The 17,364-nt window shown below is 44.7% G+C and overlaps 1 protein-coding gene across 1 annotated transcript; it reads right to left on the bottom strand.

Moving 5' to 3' along the window:
* Nucleotides 1-8,301: 8,301 nt before the first annotated feature.
* Nucleotides 8,302-8,784, bottom strand: LOC119659081. The gene has a single exon (XM_038066993.1). It carries the CDS (start codon nt 8,782-8,784, stop codon nt 8,302-8,304), a length of 483 nt encoding a protein of 160 aa, XP_037922921.1.
* Nucleotides 8,785-17,364: the final 8,580 nt, after the last annotated feature.

Below are 17,364 nucleotides of genomic sequence, written 5' to 3'. Positions count from 1 at the left end.
CCGCCATTATGGCACGCGACGATCCGTCCTGGACTCAAGTCTTGCCTCTCGTCCTACTCGGCCTACGTACAACCCGCCGAGAGGAATTTGCTGCCAGCCCCCCGGAGCTGGTATACGGGGAGAACCCAAGACTCCCAAGCGATCCGGTCTTCGACAAGAGATCGGGTCTCACGGAGTCGGGGTTGGTGCGCCTGCTGAGGGACAATCTCCGACGCATCAAAGCGCCACCACCCACTCGACACTCGCCCACACCTGCCTAGAACTGGACACATGCACGCACGTTCTGGTCAGGACGGATGCTGTCCGGAAGCCGCTGCAGCCTCCATATGAGGGCCCGCACCGCGTTCTCGAGAGGGGAGAACATTTCTTCCAGCTCGAGATCGGTGGACACAGAAAGGCGGTCTCTTTGTCCAGACTGAAACCCGTGTGCGCCCCGAGGCAGCGTCGTGTCCGCTTTGTGGATTAACGGGGAACGGAGTTCCGGGATCGGTCGCCGAAACCCCCTAGGTTTCGTCTGGGGGCGGAGTGATGTGGCGCGGCAGGATCCCCAGCATTCGAAATTTATTTCGAATGTTGCGGATGCGGACGGGTAGATGGCGCGGAACTCTCCACTCACTTTAGAACTCGCCACTCATTTAGAACTCGCCACGGGAGTGGAGAATTAGCGGTGAGAAAGTGCCGTTGGTTGGGACAGAAAGGACCGCATGGAAATAAGCCGGTCTCTTCTGTCTCCACCCGTTGCGGGTAACAGTCGTGAATCGCCAATCCGAAACTAGAATCAATTAGTGCACTTTGAACGCGCAGCAAAATCCAATTTTTAACTATTCAGTGGAACTAATTCTCGAATAAACGCTGATTATAACTGTCCATTGCAAGCGTTGTGGATTAATTTGCATGAGACGGGGACATGATTGTTAATGAGGAAGAAACTAAATACATTTTCGTTATTCTTTTATGATTGATTTCGCTCGTTTCAATATCAATTAAAGTTCGTACGTTGATTTATTTAAAACAAAAACAAGAAACTAAACCTTCCCCACCTTTGGAGGTAACCATGGGACATTGCAACATTGGGGCTTTGCTGCAGGGTTGACTGCCTCTCCAACACTCGTGGGAACAAAATTTGGGATGGATTTTCAAATTCTTTTGATGGGACCCCAGGGACACGAAGACAGTACCCAACACGGTTAAGAGTCGCTCAACAACATCAGAGCGGCTCTTCGCCCTTGGATGTTTTGGCGGTTATACCGTCAACCACCAGGGACGGGGGACCTAGGCGTCGCATAGTTTTGACGAATCAACTTAACGAATTTATCGTCCTCGCCTATTACCGTGTCACGGATTTGAAACGGAATCCATCAGGGTACAGACATCGACTCCATGAAGCCTTCATAACCCGCTTCCCAAAACTAAGTCATGTTCCGGAGCAGAACGTTGTCAATCAATATTGGGGTGATAGTGAAAAATAATCGAGTTTCCCTACCAACTAGGCAACAAATATTCCAAGAGGTTTCACTTGAGCTCGGTCTGGAGTCACCAACTTACCGGACTGAACAAAGAAGCAACACGAATACTCCACTTATAAGGCACTCCATGAACCCAGTAATCAGGAGATGCTTAGTGATTGGGGATGTCGACCCAATTTATAATGAGGCTTTGACCGCATTCCAGGTTGCATTCACAGAGTATGCTGAGATTCTCCCAGACCTAAAGTTTACTTCGGCAACTACTAACATCATTGCTGCCGCTGACAGAATTTTGGCTGATCGTTTGTCTAGCGAGATTACTGCTACAGAGGTTGGCAGCCTGATCTAAGTTGCAGCCGTCACGGTTATTCGTCTCCATAATCAACATCTCAGAGCGAATAACAGAGGTATGCGCAGAAGGACTTTACCGATTCAACAAAAGAGTCGAAAAATTGAGAAAAGATGGTGGTCGTGTGACGCAAGTACTCCTTGGAAATCCATCACCAAGAGTGCACAGATGCGTTGCGAACATCATTGGAAACTGCCATCTGTCCAATGATATGCCAATCGAAGAAATCCCCGAGGTGCTGAAGCAGAAACTTGCGGTATGCTCCAATCGCATCCGTAGGTATCAAAAAAGCTTTCAGCGAAGGACAGACAACACCTTATTCTTCCAGAACCAACGGGGATTCTACAAAAATCTCAGCAACTCAGATAGGGAAAGTAACCTCGATCTGGATCAGACAGAAGACTTCTGGAGAAGTGTTTGGAGCGAATCAAGCCGTTGCAATTTCGACGCAGCGTGGCTCCCACACCTTATGCGTTCATGCGAGGCCCTCCTCGAAATGATCATGCCTGACGTAACTGAAGTCGACGTTGAAACAGCCCTTGACAAGCCAGGTAACTGGAAGGCACCAGGAGTTGACAAGATTCACAACTTCTGGCTGAAGCGGTTCAAGAGCACTCACACGATATTGGCAAATCAATTTAATCAGATGATTAACTCCGCCATGCTATTAACATAGTATGCTGGTCCCAAGCCCAGGTAAAGGAGGAGGGTTTGAGGCAACGTACTCTGTACTATCCTCAGTAAAACAAAAATAAAATGCTGAGATCAGGGAAAGAGATAAATAGAGTATAGTTGGAGTTATTCTACTATGCTAAATCCTACCTGATCTCTCTTGGTGACAGGCCCCGCGACAGGTCGACCAAGAAAATGCATAGAATGTCGTTACAAACATGATGATCGGATTAAGTCACAGGCCTCGGAGAAATGCTAGGGCGTCCACCTCAGTCGACGCGGCAGGACGGGCCCCGGTCCTGTCGAGAAATGGGCAAGGGTTCTTGACGCATGGACGGCGTCAGGACGTAAGCAAGTTAGTCCGCACACAACGAACAAAACAAATACGTGTCTGCACGCTAAATGTTGGTACCCTAACTGGAAAGACCGAGGAACTCGCAAGAGCCCTTCGGAAAAGGTGCATTGACATCTGCGCTCTGCAAGAAACCCGATGGTCTGGTTCCAAAAGCTGCGACATTGAACGCGAACGCGGTAAAAATGGCTACAAACTTCTCTATTTTGGTAACCCACACACTCAATATGGTGTTGGCATTGCCATCTCAGAGGGTTTCCGTGATGCCATTAAAGAAGTCGAACGATTTGATGATCGGCTGATGAAGCTCACCATTATATCAGCTGATCGCACTATTCACTTCTTCACCGCGTATGCACCACAGACAGGCCGACCTGATACCGAGAAAGATGCCTTCTGGCAACTTCTCGATGAAAAGACTTGTCACGTGCCTGCTGACGATTACATAATCATTGCCGGCGACCTTAATGGTCATGTGGGTGAAAAGGCAGACGGTAACAGGTGCCATGGGGGAAAGGGGTTCGGAGCGCGCAACGAAGGTGGCGAGCGTATAATCGATTTTGCGGACACCCATGACCTTGTACTTATGAATACATGGTTCATCAAACGATTGTCTCATCTTCCCACATTTTATAGTGGGAACAATAAAACGCAAATCGACTATATTCTCATAAGACGTCAACATTTTACCACTGTCACTGATTGCAAAGTCGTTCCCTATGAGACCATCGCACCTCAACATCGGCCGTTGATTGCTGTCCTGCGAATTAAGCCACCGATGAAACGGCGTGAGGAACGCACTGGCCCGCCGCGCATTAAATGGTGGCGATTTGGTGAGAAGAACGAAGAAACGGTCTCACTCATACGATTGCCAACCATTACGAATGTGGAAGAATCGTGGAACCAAATGAAAGACACGATCCACAAAGCGGCCTCTGCAACCCTCGGGGTCACCAAGCCGGGTAAGCGGTACATCAACCGAGATACTTGGCTTTGGAATGATGATGTTGAAATGAAGGTCCGTGAAAAGAAACGCCACTACCACAAATTTCTCGACGATAAAACGCATGCTAATTGGCAAATTTATAAGAATGCCAACCGGGAAGCAAAGAAAGCGGTCGCTGTCACCCGAGCGAACCATTTCAAAAATCTTTACGATAAACTGGACACTCGGGATGGCGAGAGAGATCTGTACCGACTTGCTAAAAGCCGTGATGAACGCACACAGGATATCGAACACTTCTGTTGTGTTAATGACAAGAACGGTACTTTGCTTACTGATCGTCGAGCCGTGACGGATAGATGGCGAGAATACTTCGAGCAAATTTCAACTGAAGAATTTGCTCATCCTCCACTTCCACAATCATTGCCGACATTTGGAGCAGTTCCACCAGTCAGCGCAACTGAAGTCGAGGAGGCAATAAAACAAATGAAATCGGGGAAAGCAACAGGACCTGACGACATCGCATCTGAGCTCTGGAAAGCAAAGAGCTGGGACCCAACACCGTGGCTGAGTGAATTCTTTAACCGGGTTATTCAGGAAGGAAGAACACCATCTGACTGGCAAGAAAGTACCACTGTTCCAATATGGAAAAAGAAAGGTAGTCCAGCAGAATGTTCAAATTACCGTCCGATCCGGTTACTTTCCCATACCATGAAGATTTTTGAACGCATTCTTGACAACCGTATTCGCGAAATCGTTGAAATAACCGTGAATCAAGCCGGATTTGTCAAGAACTGCGGAACTACTGACGCAATACACGCTGCGCGGTTACTCATGGAGAAACACCGTGAGAAGCATCGCCCTCTTTACATTGCCTTTCTGGATCTAGAGAAAGCGTTTGACCGTGTACCACACGAACTCATCTGGTATGCTTTACGACAACACTTCGTGCCAGAAGAACTCGTGCGCTGGGTTCAATTGCTCTACCACGATCCGAAAAGTAAAGTTCGAAGTATGGCGGGTGTATCAAAACCGCTTCATGTCTCTGTTGGAGTTCATCAAGGAAGTGCCCTCTCACCACTCCTCTTTGTCCTTGTTATGGACACTGTCACACGGGATATCCAACGTCCAGCGCCCTACACACTGCTTTATGCAGATGATGTTTTCCTAGCATCTGATAGCAAAAATGATCTCGAGCAACTTGTTCAAAAATGGAATGATCGCCTCATGCAACACGGTCTCAGATTGAATTTAAGCAAAACTGAATTTTTGACGACCGATCCCCATGAAACAGGCACAATCACTGTCAGCGGTAGTGATCTGCCCAGATCTGAGCGATTTAAATACCTCGGGTCAACGCTATCAGCCAATGGAGAGCTGCGTTATGAAATTGCTTCACGCATTAACGCAACCTGGATGAAGTGGCGTTCCACAACTGGTGTCCTTTGTGATCGACGTATCAACGAACGTCTCAAATCTAAAATTTACCGCAATGTTGTCCGTCCAGTCGCTCTCTATGGTTCTGAGTGTTGGCCGACCATAAAAGACAATGAACGGCGTCTCGCGGTAATGGAGACGAAGATGCTACGTTGGACTAGTGGCGTCACACGTTTAGATCACATCCGAAATGAGGATATCCGCGATCGTTATAGGGTTGCACCGATCGTGGAAAAGTTGCGAGAGAGGCGTCTTCGATGGTATGGTCACGCAATTCGTGCAAACGAGAATTCACTTGCAAAGATTGGTCTGAACATCGAAGTCGATGGTAAACGACCAAAAGGCAGACCTAAGCAACGGTGGCTTGATACGCTGGATGGGGATTTGAAAGCCTCGAGATTGCACCCAGATCAGGCATTCGATAGAGCCAAATGGCGAAGCCGATCACGACGAGCCGACCCCGCTTGTGAACGGGACAAAGGCTGAAGAAAAAGAAGAATTTAATCAGATGATTGCCGATCTTGATTTAGTTCCACAATTTTTCACCAACGGGATAACTTTCCTCATCCCCAAGGAACACTTACTTGTCTTCCTACCATCTAGAAGGTCTTCACTTCAGTTCTGTGCACGAACATCTCAAAACATCTTGATGTTCATAAATTGATAGCTGAGGAGCAAAAAGGATGCGCAAAAGGCTCCCGAGGCTGCAAAGAACAGCTTATAATCGATACGGTAGCTGTAAAGTAGGCTGTCCATCAGAAACGAAACATCTCGACAGTCTACATCGATTATAAATCAGCCTTTGACTCCATATCACATTCGTGGTTACTACAAGTGTTACGCTTGTATAAAATCAACCCGAATGTCGTTCTTCTTCTGAGAACAGTAATGAAGAATTGGAGCACGAAGCTATCGGTATCCTCACAAACATCAGGAGAAATACCAATCAGGCGTGGCATTTTCCAAGGCGACTCTCTAAGCCCACTGTGGTTTTGTTTGGCTTTGAATCCGCTATCCCTTCTTTTGCATGAAAGCAAATACGGGTTCCAAGTCAAGCATGGCATATTGTCGAAATGTACATTAAGCCATTTAATGTACATTGACGACATCAAATTGTATGCCAAAGACGAGAACCAACTTCGCTCCTTGCTGGACATCACCATCCAGTTCAGCAGGGATATCGGCATGCAGTTGGGTTTGGAGAAATGTCGCATAAAAACAATTGTTCGGGGAAAACACACCGACAACGAAGGATACAGCCAAAATAACATCCGAACTGAGGGTATGGATTCGGACGACGTGTACAAATACCTCGGCAAGCAACAACACCTGCTGTGGCAATAATCAAATCTAAGTTGCTGGGGGAATTTGAACGGCGTCTGGATCTTGTCCTTAAAACTGATCTGTACGGGAAAAATAAAATCATGGCAATCAACACCGTCCCCATTCCCGTCCTTCTATGCACTTTCGGTATGATACAGTGGAGTAATACTGATCGAACTGATCGAACCCTCCAAAAAATGGTTGACAAATGGTGTACTTCTCTATGAGACCGAAGCATTCCTAACTTCAATTCAGGATACTTCGCTCCCAACAAAAAATTATAAACGGTACATTCTTCACGACTTCTCAATCACCAACTCCAATTGTAGGTTATGCAACTGTGAAGAGGAGACCGTCCAGCACATAGCATCTGCGTGCAGGATGTTGAGCAGTACCGAGTACACCAATCGTCATAACTCCGTCTGCAAGATTCTCCATGAAAACCTTGTGTTGAAGTATAACTTAATGACAACCTACCATCCTTACTATAACTATACTCCGGAGAGAATCTTGGAAAATGATCGGGTCAAACTACAGTGGGATCATACTATTGCCACCGACCACAGTGTTAATCATAACAGACCCGATCTAGTTCTGCTTCTGAAGGAAGAACGAGCGTGCTTTATAATCGATGTAGCCGTACCGTTGGACCGGACCAACGTTGAAAAACAGCACGAAAAAATCCGGAACTACGGCCCCTTGGCAGACGATATGAAACAGACTTGGAGACTACAAAAGATCAAAGTAGTTCCAGTGGTAATTTCAGCGACGGGATTAGTCCAGCAGAACTTACATAAAGCGCTGAAAACGCTCGATCTTAGGGCTGGACTATACATGGAGATGCAAAAAGCGGTTATCCTTGCAACCTGTGCTATAGTCCGAAGAGTCCTGTCCGGTAACAATCTGACCTAATGGGTTTCAGTCTTGATCCGCACTGTCTTCGATATAAGATCAATGTCTCTGTAGTGCAGAACCTCCGCGTCATTGGCTGAAGTGCTTGCGACAATCGGGATGTATAATAGTAATACATTTTCGCATGGTCGCACACATTTTGCGTTAAGACGCATCATCGCTATGATGCGGTCCTTTGGATGTTGCCTTCAGTCCATCCTTAGGTTGGTCGCCCCTCGGTCCGGTTGAGCGGGAAGAGGGTTCGTGGGCTTTTTTAACTAAATATATACTAGCTGACCCTTCGAACTTTGTTTCGCCTTAGAGGCAAAAAATAAGCAAATTTTTGATACTAAGTTAATTATTTTATTAATCAAGTATTTCAATGATTTTTTAATAGGCTGCACTCTTCAGTTAAGCACTTTGTGATACACATTTTTTGGTTTATTATCAGGCGGAAGAACAAACAACGCAGATGGTCTTCCGACCCGTGAACATGCCACATATAATTGATCATTGATTTTCCAGATTCAGACCAGAAACTTTCCAGGATTGGCCTTGTGATTTGTTAGTGGTTATGGCGAATGCAAGACGGATCGGAAATTGAATTCTTTTAAACTCAAACGGCATATCGGTTGGGAATGTCGGGATCCTCAGAATGAGAATTTCCTCACCTTCGAATTTTTCGTTGAGTATATGATTACTACAGAGCCAACGTTTAGGCGTAAATTGTGTGGTGGTGAGCCAGGCAAGGAATTTTAAAGTTCAATTGGATAGTTGGTGGCTTCATCTTCATTTGTTACACAGTGAATGTATTTGAATGAATGCATTGTTCCAATGATATCATTCTGAATTATGTAGTTTAGGTCATCTACGCTAAAACTGCTCGCTCACTCAACCATTCACTATTTTTGTAGTTAGTAATGATGTTTGGGAATACTTTGCTGATAAGTTCGTCTTTCGATGAGACAAAGTTACAGAAAATCAATCCGCTTGATTCGTCGACAGGTACTCGACTATTACCGATAGTCAGCAATTGCTCAGAGAAATCTCCAGGAGATGTATCATTAAGCAATGCAACTCTGATATTTGTTGTCAGTTGAAGTTTCTTCACATAGTGCCATAGATTTGATGATTTGAGGCAAGCGTTTATTTCGTCGGCTGCCGTTGATCTTGGAGTTACTGGCAGTGTTTGGCGGAAATCGCCAAACAGTAAAATCATTGCGCCTCCAAAACATCTCGAGTCATTGCGTAGATCTTTCAATGTTCGGTTAAGTGCTTCTAATGCACGTTTTTGCGCCATCGTGCATTCGTCGCAGATGAAGATTTTCGATGCAGATAAAAGGTTGGCCATTGCGGAGTTTTTTTTAAATATTACATGTTGGTTCTTCAATAGTTTGAAGATTTAACGGCAATTTTAATGCTGAATGAGCCATACAGCATCCCTCTAACAATGTGGCTGCTATTCCAGAAGAAGCAACTGCAAGCGCAATGTTGGATCTCGTACGAACAGTGGCTAAAACAACTGATATGAGGAATGTCTTGCCAGTTCCATCAGGGGCAGCCAGGAAATATAAACCACCATTTCCATCATCAATTATCTTCGTTAATGTATCATAAACTTCCTTTTGTTGGGGATTCAACAGTGGTACATTCGTTTGAATACTAAATCTAATTCTAATCATATTCACGTTGCCGTTCCAATTCTCGATAAAATGCATCACTCATTTCACGATTTGACGGTGGCATTCCTAAGCAGACTAATAAACTACTGCACATAAGGTAACACATGCCTTCGATCAAGAGTAAAGCCCGATTATGTATCTCCTAATTCATCTCAAGGTCGGGATTTCTGGAACTGACACGAATTTGATGTAAAATACATATTATCCTTGTATTTATACCACAGGTTAGATGAGTCCGATGTATCTGACTTGGAGATGTAGAGGTAATGGCTTCAACGATTGTTGTATCCCAACGGGTATCGTTTTCTAGTAAATTGAGTTCTTCACTTGCAGCACGATATGTTGGGAATATTGTACCATTAACAGTCCGTAGTGACTGAAATGACGTTGGCCCACGGACATTTACCAGCAACAACCGCAACTAGAAGCATTCATCATTTTTTTGGATGAACTGTATACATACGACCAAGAGCATTCGGATAACCACCGTATCACCTTACTTCCGTCGTTGAAAATTCTTCGATGAAGCATTCCAAGTGTCGAGAAAGATTCGATCGTCTTGGTCGCGGCATTGTTAATGATAATTCAAAGAGAATACAAATTACTGATGGTTATATATTTCTGACAAAATTTATATTATCAAATTTTCTACATATTTTACGTTTAGCTGTCATTTGCGTTTTGTTATTCCATGTCAAATGCGTTTGCTAAGGTTTTGTTTGCAAAAGACACAGGTCTGGGAACACCAGTGTATGGGATTTTTACCCACTAAAACCACCGCCGACTCCTTCCCAACCCCGCGGAACCACCCTAAGGTATTATATCAGCTCATTCTAGCTTAATCCCGTTTCTTCTATATGCGGCATACGTGACCGCACTTTTCTCCTCTCCTCTGCCTTTGGCAATAAGGGAGAGATTGGCTTCGCATCTGCCAAGATGCCAATCGAAATCATTCCAGAGATGACGAATGCTGCATCATCTGAGACAGTCCTGAAGGTAGAGCATACCCTCAGGGCTGTCCTCCTGTAGACTGCATTCAGTTTGCTAGTGTTAACTGACATCCGTGTCCCTCCAAAAACTCAGCATCTTTGAGATGCTTTGCGACAACAGCCAGCGCTATGTCGTCAGCGTAACCCACCACTGTGGCTTCCTCTGGAAGGTGGGAATACCAACCTTCACTAAGGATTTGCGTACTAGATTCTAATTTGCCGAATTGAATGCATTTTTCACGTCCAGGGCTACTACCACTCAAATTTGGCTGGTACTGCCCTTTCCGTGGATTCCATCTTCGGCGAAGCCAGTAACCAATTTGATGGCATCAATGGTTGATCAGGCTTTACGGAACCCATACTGCCGATCTAAAAGGCTGCCTTGGCTCTCAACAACCGGGAGTAATCCGTCTGTCTGTCTATCTGTCACATGCACTTTTCTCAGAAACGGTTATACCGATTGACACGAAATTTGGTGAGAAGGTGGGAACTGTGAACTGTGAACACCAGACATGCAGTGGGTGATATCCTTCTACGTTGAAATTTAGGGGGGTTCCCCATACATGTAAAAGGGGGGTGCAAAGATTTTTTTCATTGAATATAGTCATGTGGGGTATCAAATGAAAGAACTCGATTAGTACTTTCCGAAGCCGGTATTAGTTTTGTAGTTTGTAAGAAAGACGGGGAGTCGGAAGGGTGGAAAGTGATGATTCCTTTAACGGACTCAGTCTCAGAAACTACACAACCAAAAAATCTGAAAAAAATCATGAAGCTGCCGCTGCATGTCGATTCAAATTAAGTTAATAATAGTATATTACCACATTTTCGGGGAAATTGAGTAAAACCTGCCTTAAGTTTATCCCAGAGTTATAAAAGTTGGTGGTAGCATAAAATATAATATGAAACACATTATCCCCAAGTTTGATCAAAATCATACTACATCATGTATTAGTAACAAAGTTACAGTAGCTCACAGTTGACTTTACCGTGTAAATTTACTGCAACTAAATATCAATATCACACTAAAGTGAGTAGTCAGACATTCTAAATGCATATACATAACGGGCTACGTACGAATGGGATAGTTCTACACTCAAATATACTCACAGAAGAAGCAAGCAAAACCTTTCATACCTGAAGCACCCAGCTTCCGGTTTCCCGACTTGTTTATACCACGTTTTATAGTGACTCCAAAGAAACGCGGTCAAACGGGATAAAAAGTATTCTATGTCCGTCTCCTGGTTCTAAGCTACCTCTCCACCAATTTTCAGCCAAATCGGTTCAGCCGTTCCTGACTTATAAACAGTGTAACTAACACGACTCTCTTTTACGAGTATATATAGATACATATACCGGAGACCTAGCCGTCGTATGGTTTGGAAGAACCAACTTAACGAATTTATCGTCCGCGCCTATTACCGTGTCACGGATTTGAAACGGAATCCATCAGGGTACAGACACCGACTCCATGACGCGTTCATAACCCGATTTCCGGAACTAAGTCATGTTCCGCAGCAGAACGTTGTCAATCAATACCGGGTGATCGTGAAAAATAATCGAGTTACCCTACCAACTAGGCAACAAATATTCCAAGAGGTTTCACTTGAGCTCGGTCTGGAGTCACCAACTTACCGGACTGAACAAAGGAGCAACACGAATACTCCACTTATAAGGCACTCCATGAACCCAGTAATCAGGAGATGCTTAGTGATTGGGGATGTCGACCCAATTTATAATGAGGCTTTGACCGCATTCCAGGTTGCATTCACAGAGTATGCTGAGATTCTTCCAAACCTAAAGTTTACTTCGGCAACTACTAACATCATTGCTGCCGTTGACAGAATTTTGGCTGATCGTTTGGCTAGCGAGATTACTGCTACAGAGGTTCACAGCCTGATCTACGTTGCAGCCGTCACGGTTATTCGTCTCCATAATCAACATCTCAGAGCGAATAACAGAGGTATGCGCAGAAGGACTTTACCGTTCTGGGTATTTCGACTCAACAAAAGAGTCGAAAAGTTGAGAAAGGAGATTGGTCGTGTGACGCAAGCACTCCTTGGAAATCCATCACCAAGAGTGCACAGATGCGTTGCGAACATCGTTGGAAACTACCATCTGTCCAATGATATGCCAATCGAAGAAATCCTCGAGGTGCTGTAGCAGAAAGTTGCAGTATGCTCCAATCGCATCCGTAAGTATCATAAAAGCCTTCAGCGAAGAACAGACAACACCTTGTTCTTCCAGAACCAACGGGGATTCTACAAAAATCTCACCAACTCAGATAGGGAAAGTAACCTCGATCTGGATCAGACAGAAGACTTCTGGAGAAGTGTTTGGAGCGTGGCTCCCACACCTTATGCGTTCATGCGAGGCCCTCCCCGAAATGATCATGCCTGACGTAACTGAAGTCGACGTTGAAACAGCCCTTGACAAGCCAGGTAACTGGAAGGCACCAGGAGTTGACAAGATTCACAACTTCTGGCTGAAGCGGTTCAAGAGCACTCACACGATATTGGCAAATCAATTTAATCAGATGATTGCCGATCCTGATTTAGTTCCACCATTTTTCACCAAGGGAATAACTTTCCTCATCCCCAAGGAACAGGTTACCCCTTGCCCTTCAAAATATCGACCAATTACTTGTCTTCCTACCATCTACAAGGTCTTCACTTCAGTTCTGTGCGCGAACATCTCAAAACATCTTGATGTTCATAAATTGATAGCTGAGGAGCAAAAAGGATGCGCAAAAGGCTCCCGAGGCTGCAAACATCAGGAGAGATACCAATTAGGCATGGTATTTTCCAAGGCGACTCTCTAAGCCCACTGTGGTTTTGTTTGGCTTTGAATCCGCTATCTCTTCTTTTGCATGAAAGCAAATACGGGTTCCAAGTCAAGCATGGCATATTGTCGAAATGTACATTAAGCCATTTAATGTACATTGACGACATCAAATTGTATGCCAAAGACGAAAACGAACTTCGTTCTTTGCTGGACATCACCATCCAGTTCAGCAGGGATATCGACATGCAGTTGGGTTTGGAGAAATGTCGCATAAAAATCAAATGTTCGGGGAAAACACACCGACAACGAAGGAAACAGCCAAAATAACATCCGAATTGAGGGTATGGATTCGGACGACGTGTACAAATACCTCGGCATATTGCAAGCAACAACACCTGCTGTGGCAATAATCAAATCTAAGTTGCTGGGGGAATTTGAACGGCGTCTGAATCTTGTCCTTAAAACTGAGCTGTACGGGAAAAATAAAATCATGGCAATCAACACCTTCGCCATTCCCGTCCCGGTGTGATACAGTGGAGTAATACCGATTTAGAATCTGTCAATAGACGGGTAAAGGTAGTTCTTGCAAACAACAACATGCACAACAGAGTTACCGAAAAATTGAGGATAGTGATCCCACGTCAACAGGGAGGAAGGGGGGTACTTGATTTAAAAACGTTGTACTGCAATCAAGTGCATTCTCTTCGAGACTTTTTCTTTGAGGAACAATCCTCTAGCCAAATACATCAGGCTACCGTCATGGCAGATAATAAATTATCTCCTTTGAACTTGAGAAGCAGAGAATGGGATCCCATGTCGAATGTTACTTCAGTCCAACAAAAGATCGACATGTGGAAAGAGAAACCCATTCACGGAGGTCATTTAAAAAATTTGTTGTTGTCAGACATTGACATCGAAGCATCCAACAAATGGTTGACAAATGGTGTACTTTTCTATGAGACCAAAGCATCCAACAAATGGTTGACAAATGGTGTACTTTTCTATGAGACCGAAGCATTCCTAACTTCAATTCAGGATGCTTCGCTCTCAACAAAAAATTATAAACGGTACATTCTTCACGACTCCTCAATCACAAACTACAGTTGCATAACCTGCAACTGTGAAGAGGAAACCATCCAGCACATAACATCTGCGTGCAGGATGTTGAGCAGTACCGAGTACACCAATCGTCATAACTCCGTCTGCAAGATTCTCCATGAAAACCTGGCGTTGAAATATAACTCAGTGGCAACCTACCATCCTTACTATAAGTATACTCCGCAGAGAATCTTGGAAAATGATCGGGTCAAACTACTGTGGGATCACACTATTGCCACTGACCACAGAGTTAATCATAACAGACCCGATCTAGTTCTGCTTCTGAAGGAAGAACGAGCGTGCTTTATAATCGATGTAGCCGTACCGTTGGACCGGAACACTGTTGAAAAACAGCACGATAAAATCCGGAGCTACGGCCCCTTGGCAGACGATATGAAGCAGACTTGCAGACTACAGAAGATCGAAGTAGTCCCAGTGGTAATTTCAGCGTCGCCCTATATATATATATATATAGTTATAAAAGCCCACGGACCCTCTTCCCGCCCAACCGGACCGAGTGGCGACCAACCTAAGGATGGACTGAAGGCAACATCCAAAGGCCCGCATTACAGCGATGATCCGTTTTAACGCAAAGTGTGTGCGACCATGCGAAAATGTATTACTACATCCCGATTGTCGCAAGCACTACAGGCAATGATGCGGTGGTTCTACAGTACAGAGACATGGATCTTATATCGAAGACAGTGCGGATCAAGACTGAAAGCCATTAGGTCAGATTGTTACCGGACAGGACTCTTCGGACTATAGCACAGGTTGCAAGGATAACCGCTTTTTGCATCTCCATGTATAGTCCAGCCCTAAGATCGAGCGTTTTCAGCGCTTTATGTAAGTTCTGCTGGACTAATCCCGTCGCTGAAATTACCACTGGAACTACTTCGATCTTTTGTAGTCTCCAAGTCTGTTTCATATCGTCTGCCAAGGGGCCTGTAATGATAAGAGTGGAAATAGGAGATCAGGTCGATCATCCTGAGTGGCCGATAACGACCTAGAGGGCAGAGCTATCCCAAAAATCTAAACAAATTGGCTAAATTGACCGTGAAGGTCCGCCCACAAAGATTGAAGCTCCATCAAAGTGCTCGGTCGACACGTTCTGGCACGCCTCTGTGCTAACCAGGCTCGGGAATGTGGGGGGGGGGTCCTTTGAGCGCTTTGATCCCTCACGCTTCACTACTACAAAACAACGTGTCTATTCCGATGCGTGGGTCTGCACCCGATTCTAAAATAGACGTTAATTAGGATTTCGCGACGGCCTATCGAATGATATACAGAACGCGAATTAAAATTGGAAATTAGAAAAGAAAAAAAAAACGGCTCGACCGCGCGCGTGGAACCGTAAGTCTCCGGATCCGAGTGCCACGATCAAGGAGGGGAAGATCCATGACGGATCACCGTCTCAATTATTGTCTCTTCCGCCTCAGATCTTGTATGAGGCGCGGCCTCTGAGGTTCCCACCCTTCCTCGACATCCTCAGGCCAGTTATTCATTTTGAGGATGTCCCTTTATAGAAATTCCGCGGGAGAAAGGAGGATACGAAAGGGAGGAAGTCCTCAAACTACGATCAGACTATTCACGCATCATTGTTCATTGTTCCAGTAAACTTCATAACATTAATTATAACAAAAAAAATGAAAATAAAAATAAACAATAGGTAAAATTCAAAGAAATAAAATAATAAAAAAAAATAAAAACAATGACTCACCCAGGTCGTCACCCCGAGCTCGGATTGATGCTGATTTACTTTGTTCAAAGTTGCTTACTCTCTATTTTTAAGTAATTGCTTAAATACAAGAATTAGAAATTAATGATCAATCAATGCCTCATCTTCATTTGCTTCTGTATTAAAAAAACCCAAGTCTCTTCTCTCTTGGGTGTAAAACGATTATAATATATATGCATGTATTAATAACACCAAGTGCAATCTATGCAGGTAGCAGCTTTCGCCGTTGCGCATGCTCTGTGTTCTTTGATGTTACCAGTTATAATATACACGAAACATTGAATGCATAAAAATCTGATCGCTATTCATGTCACAGGACATCATCAATATCTATATTAATTGTTACCCTCTCTAAACATAGCTATGAACATTCTCAATTCAATATGAGAACTACCTAAAGCCGTAATTTTCACTCTTGTGCAATGTGCTTGTTTAATTTTAGATTTATTCTAATTCACATCTCAAATATTTCCGGTTAGAGCATTAACGAGAAAGCAAAATTCACATAAATATTATTTCCACCAGTTCTCCTCCTCCACTCCAATGTAATTTCAAATTAAGTATAAACCTATGTTCTTTTTCACTTATTTTCTCCTTTCTTTTTAAGTTTTTTTGTTCTCTTCAGTATTTTGTATCCGCACCTTTCTTAGCCAAAACAAAGCACTCTCCTTTTCTTCTGCAAAACTTCACTTCCTTTGTCTCTCGCCGGGCTCCTCCACTCCCTAAGAAAAGACTCTCTTCCTTCCTCCAGCCAACAACCTGTCCTCTTGCGCACTCCTTCAACGCTCCTCCCCCTTCTTCCTTTTCTCCTGCACCGCTTCAACCTCCTCCAGCCAACAACCTCCCCGTTCCTTTTTTCCTCGCGCACCGCTTCTGTTCCCGCTACATAGCCTTTCTCACTCGCTAGGCAATGTTGCGGCAACATGCGCATGCGCCTGCGGATGCGGCAAATCATTCGCCTCTTGTCAAGATCAATTCGCCCGAATGCATTCAATAATGTGCAATCTGCGGCGAACATTAAGGCAATTGCACACTATTAAATGCATTGTTTAAGCAAATTAATTAAGAAAGAGCCGAATGAGAGCTACAGGGCAGCTGGATTTTCGAGACCCGCTCGAGGAAAGACAGCTGAAGACCAGTGAGGTCATCACTGCTGATAGCGGCTGAGTGTTGGCGTGCTTATGAGAAAAGGCAGCCCGAGATCTAAACCTACGTTAGGCCTTGAGGTCCTTCGCGTGAGCGATGCCCAGGTTACGACCCTCCATGTGCTCCAGCTCGTATTGAACCGCTCCGACTCGACCGATGACCTTCGCCTTCACGAACTTCCGATCCAATTTGACATTGCACCGCTTTGCTGCACTGCTTAAGTTGAAGAGCCGCTTATACACAACATCTCCGACCTGAAATTCACGAGCTCCGGATCGCAAGTTGTAACCCCTTTCCTGTGTCTCTCTTGCCTGGAGGATTCGCCCCTGAACCTCTGCTCTCAGAATAGCAAGTTTATCCTGAGAACAGACCTCCAAGGTCGCATCAGGCAAGGCGTTCAGGCGTCGTAAAAGGACGTAGGTACTCCCATGGGTGACCATGCTTTGCCCAAAAACGACGTGATAGGGTGAAGTCCCTATCGAGACGTGATTCGCTGA

The sequence above is a fragment of the Hermetia illucens genome, chromosome 6 (genome assembly GCF_905115235.1).
Source record: "Hermetia illucens chromosome 6, iHerIll2.2.curated.20191125, whole genome shotgun sequence".
NCBI lineage: Eukaryota > Metazoa > Arthropoda > Insecta > Diptera > Stratiomyidae > Hermetia > Hermetia illucens.
Note: the sequence above shows the minus strand (reverse complement) of the source record. Positions and strands in the feature narration are given on the sequence as shown.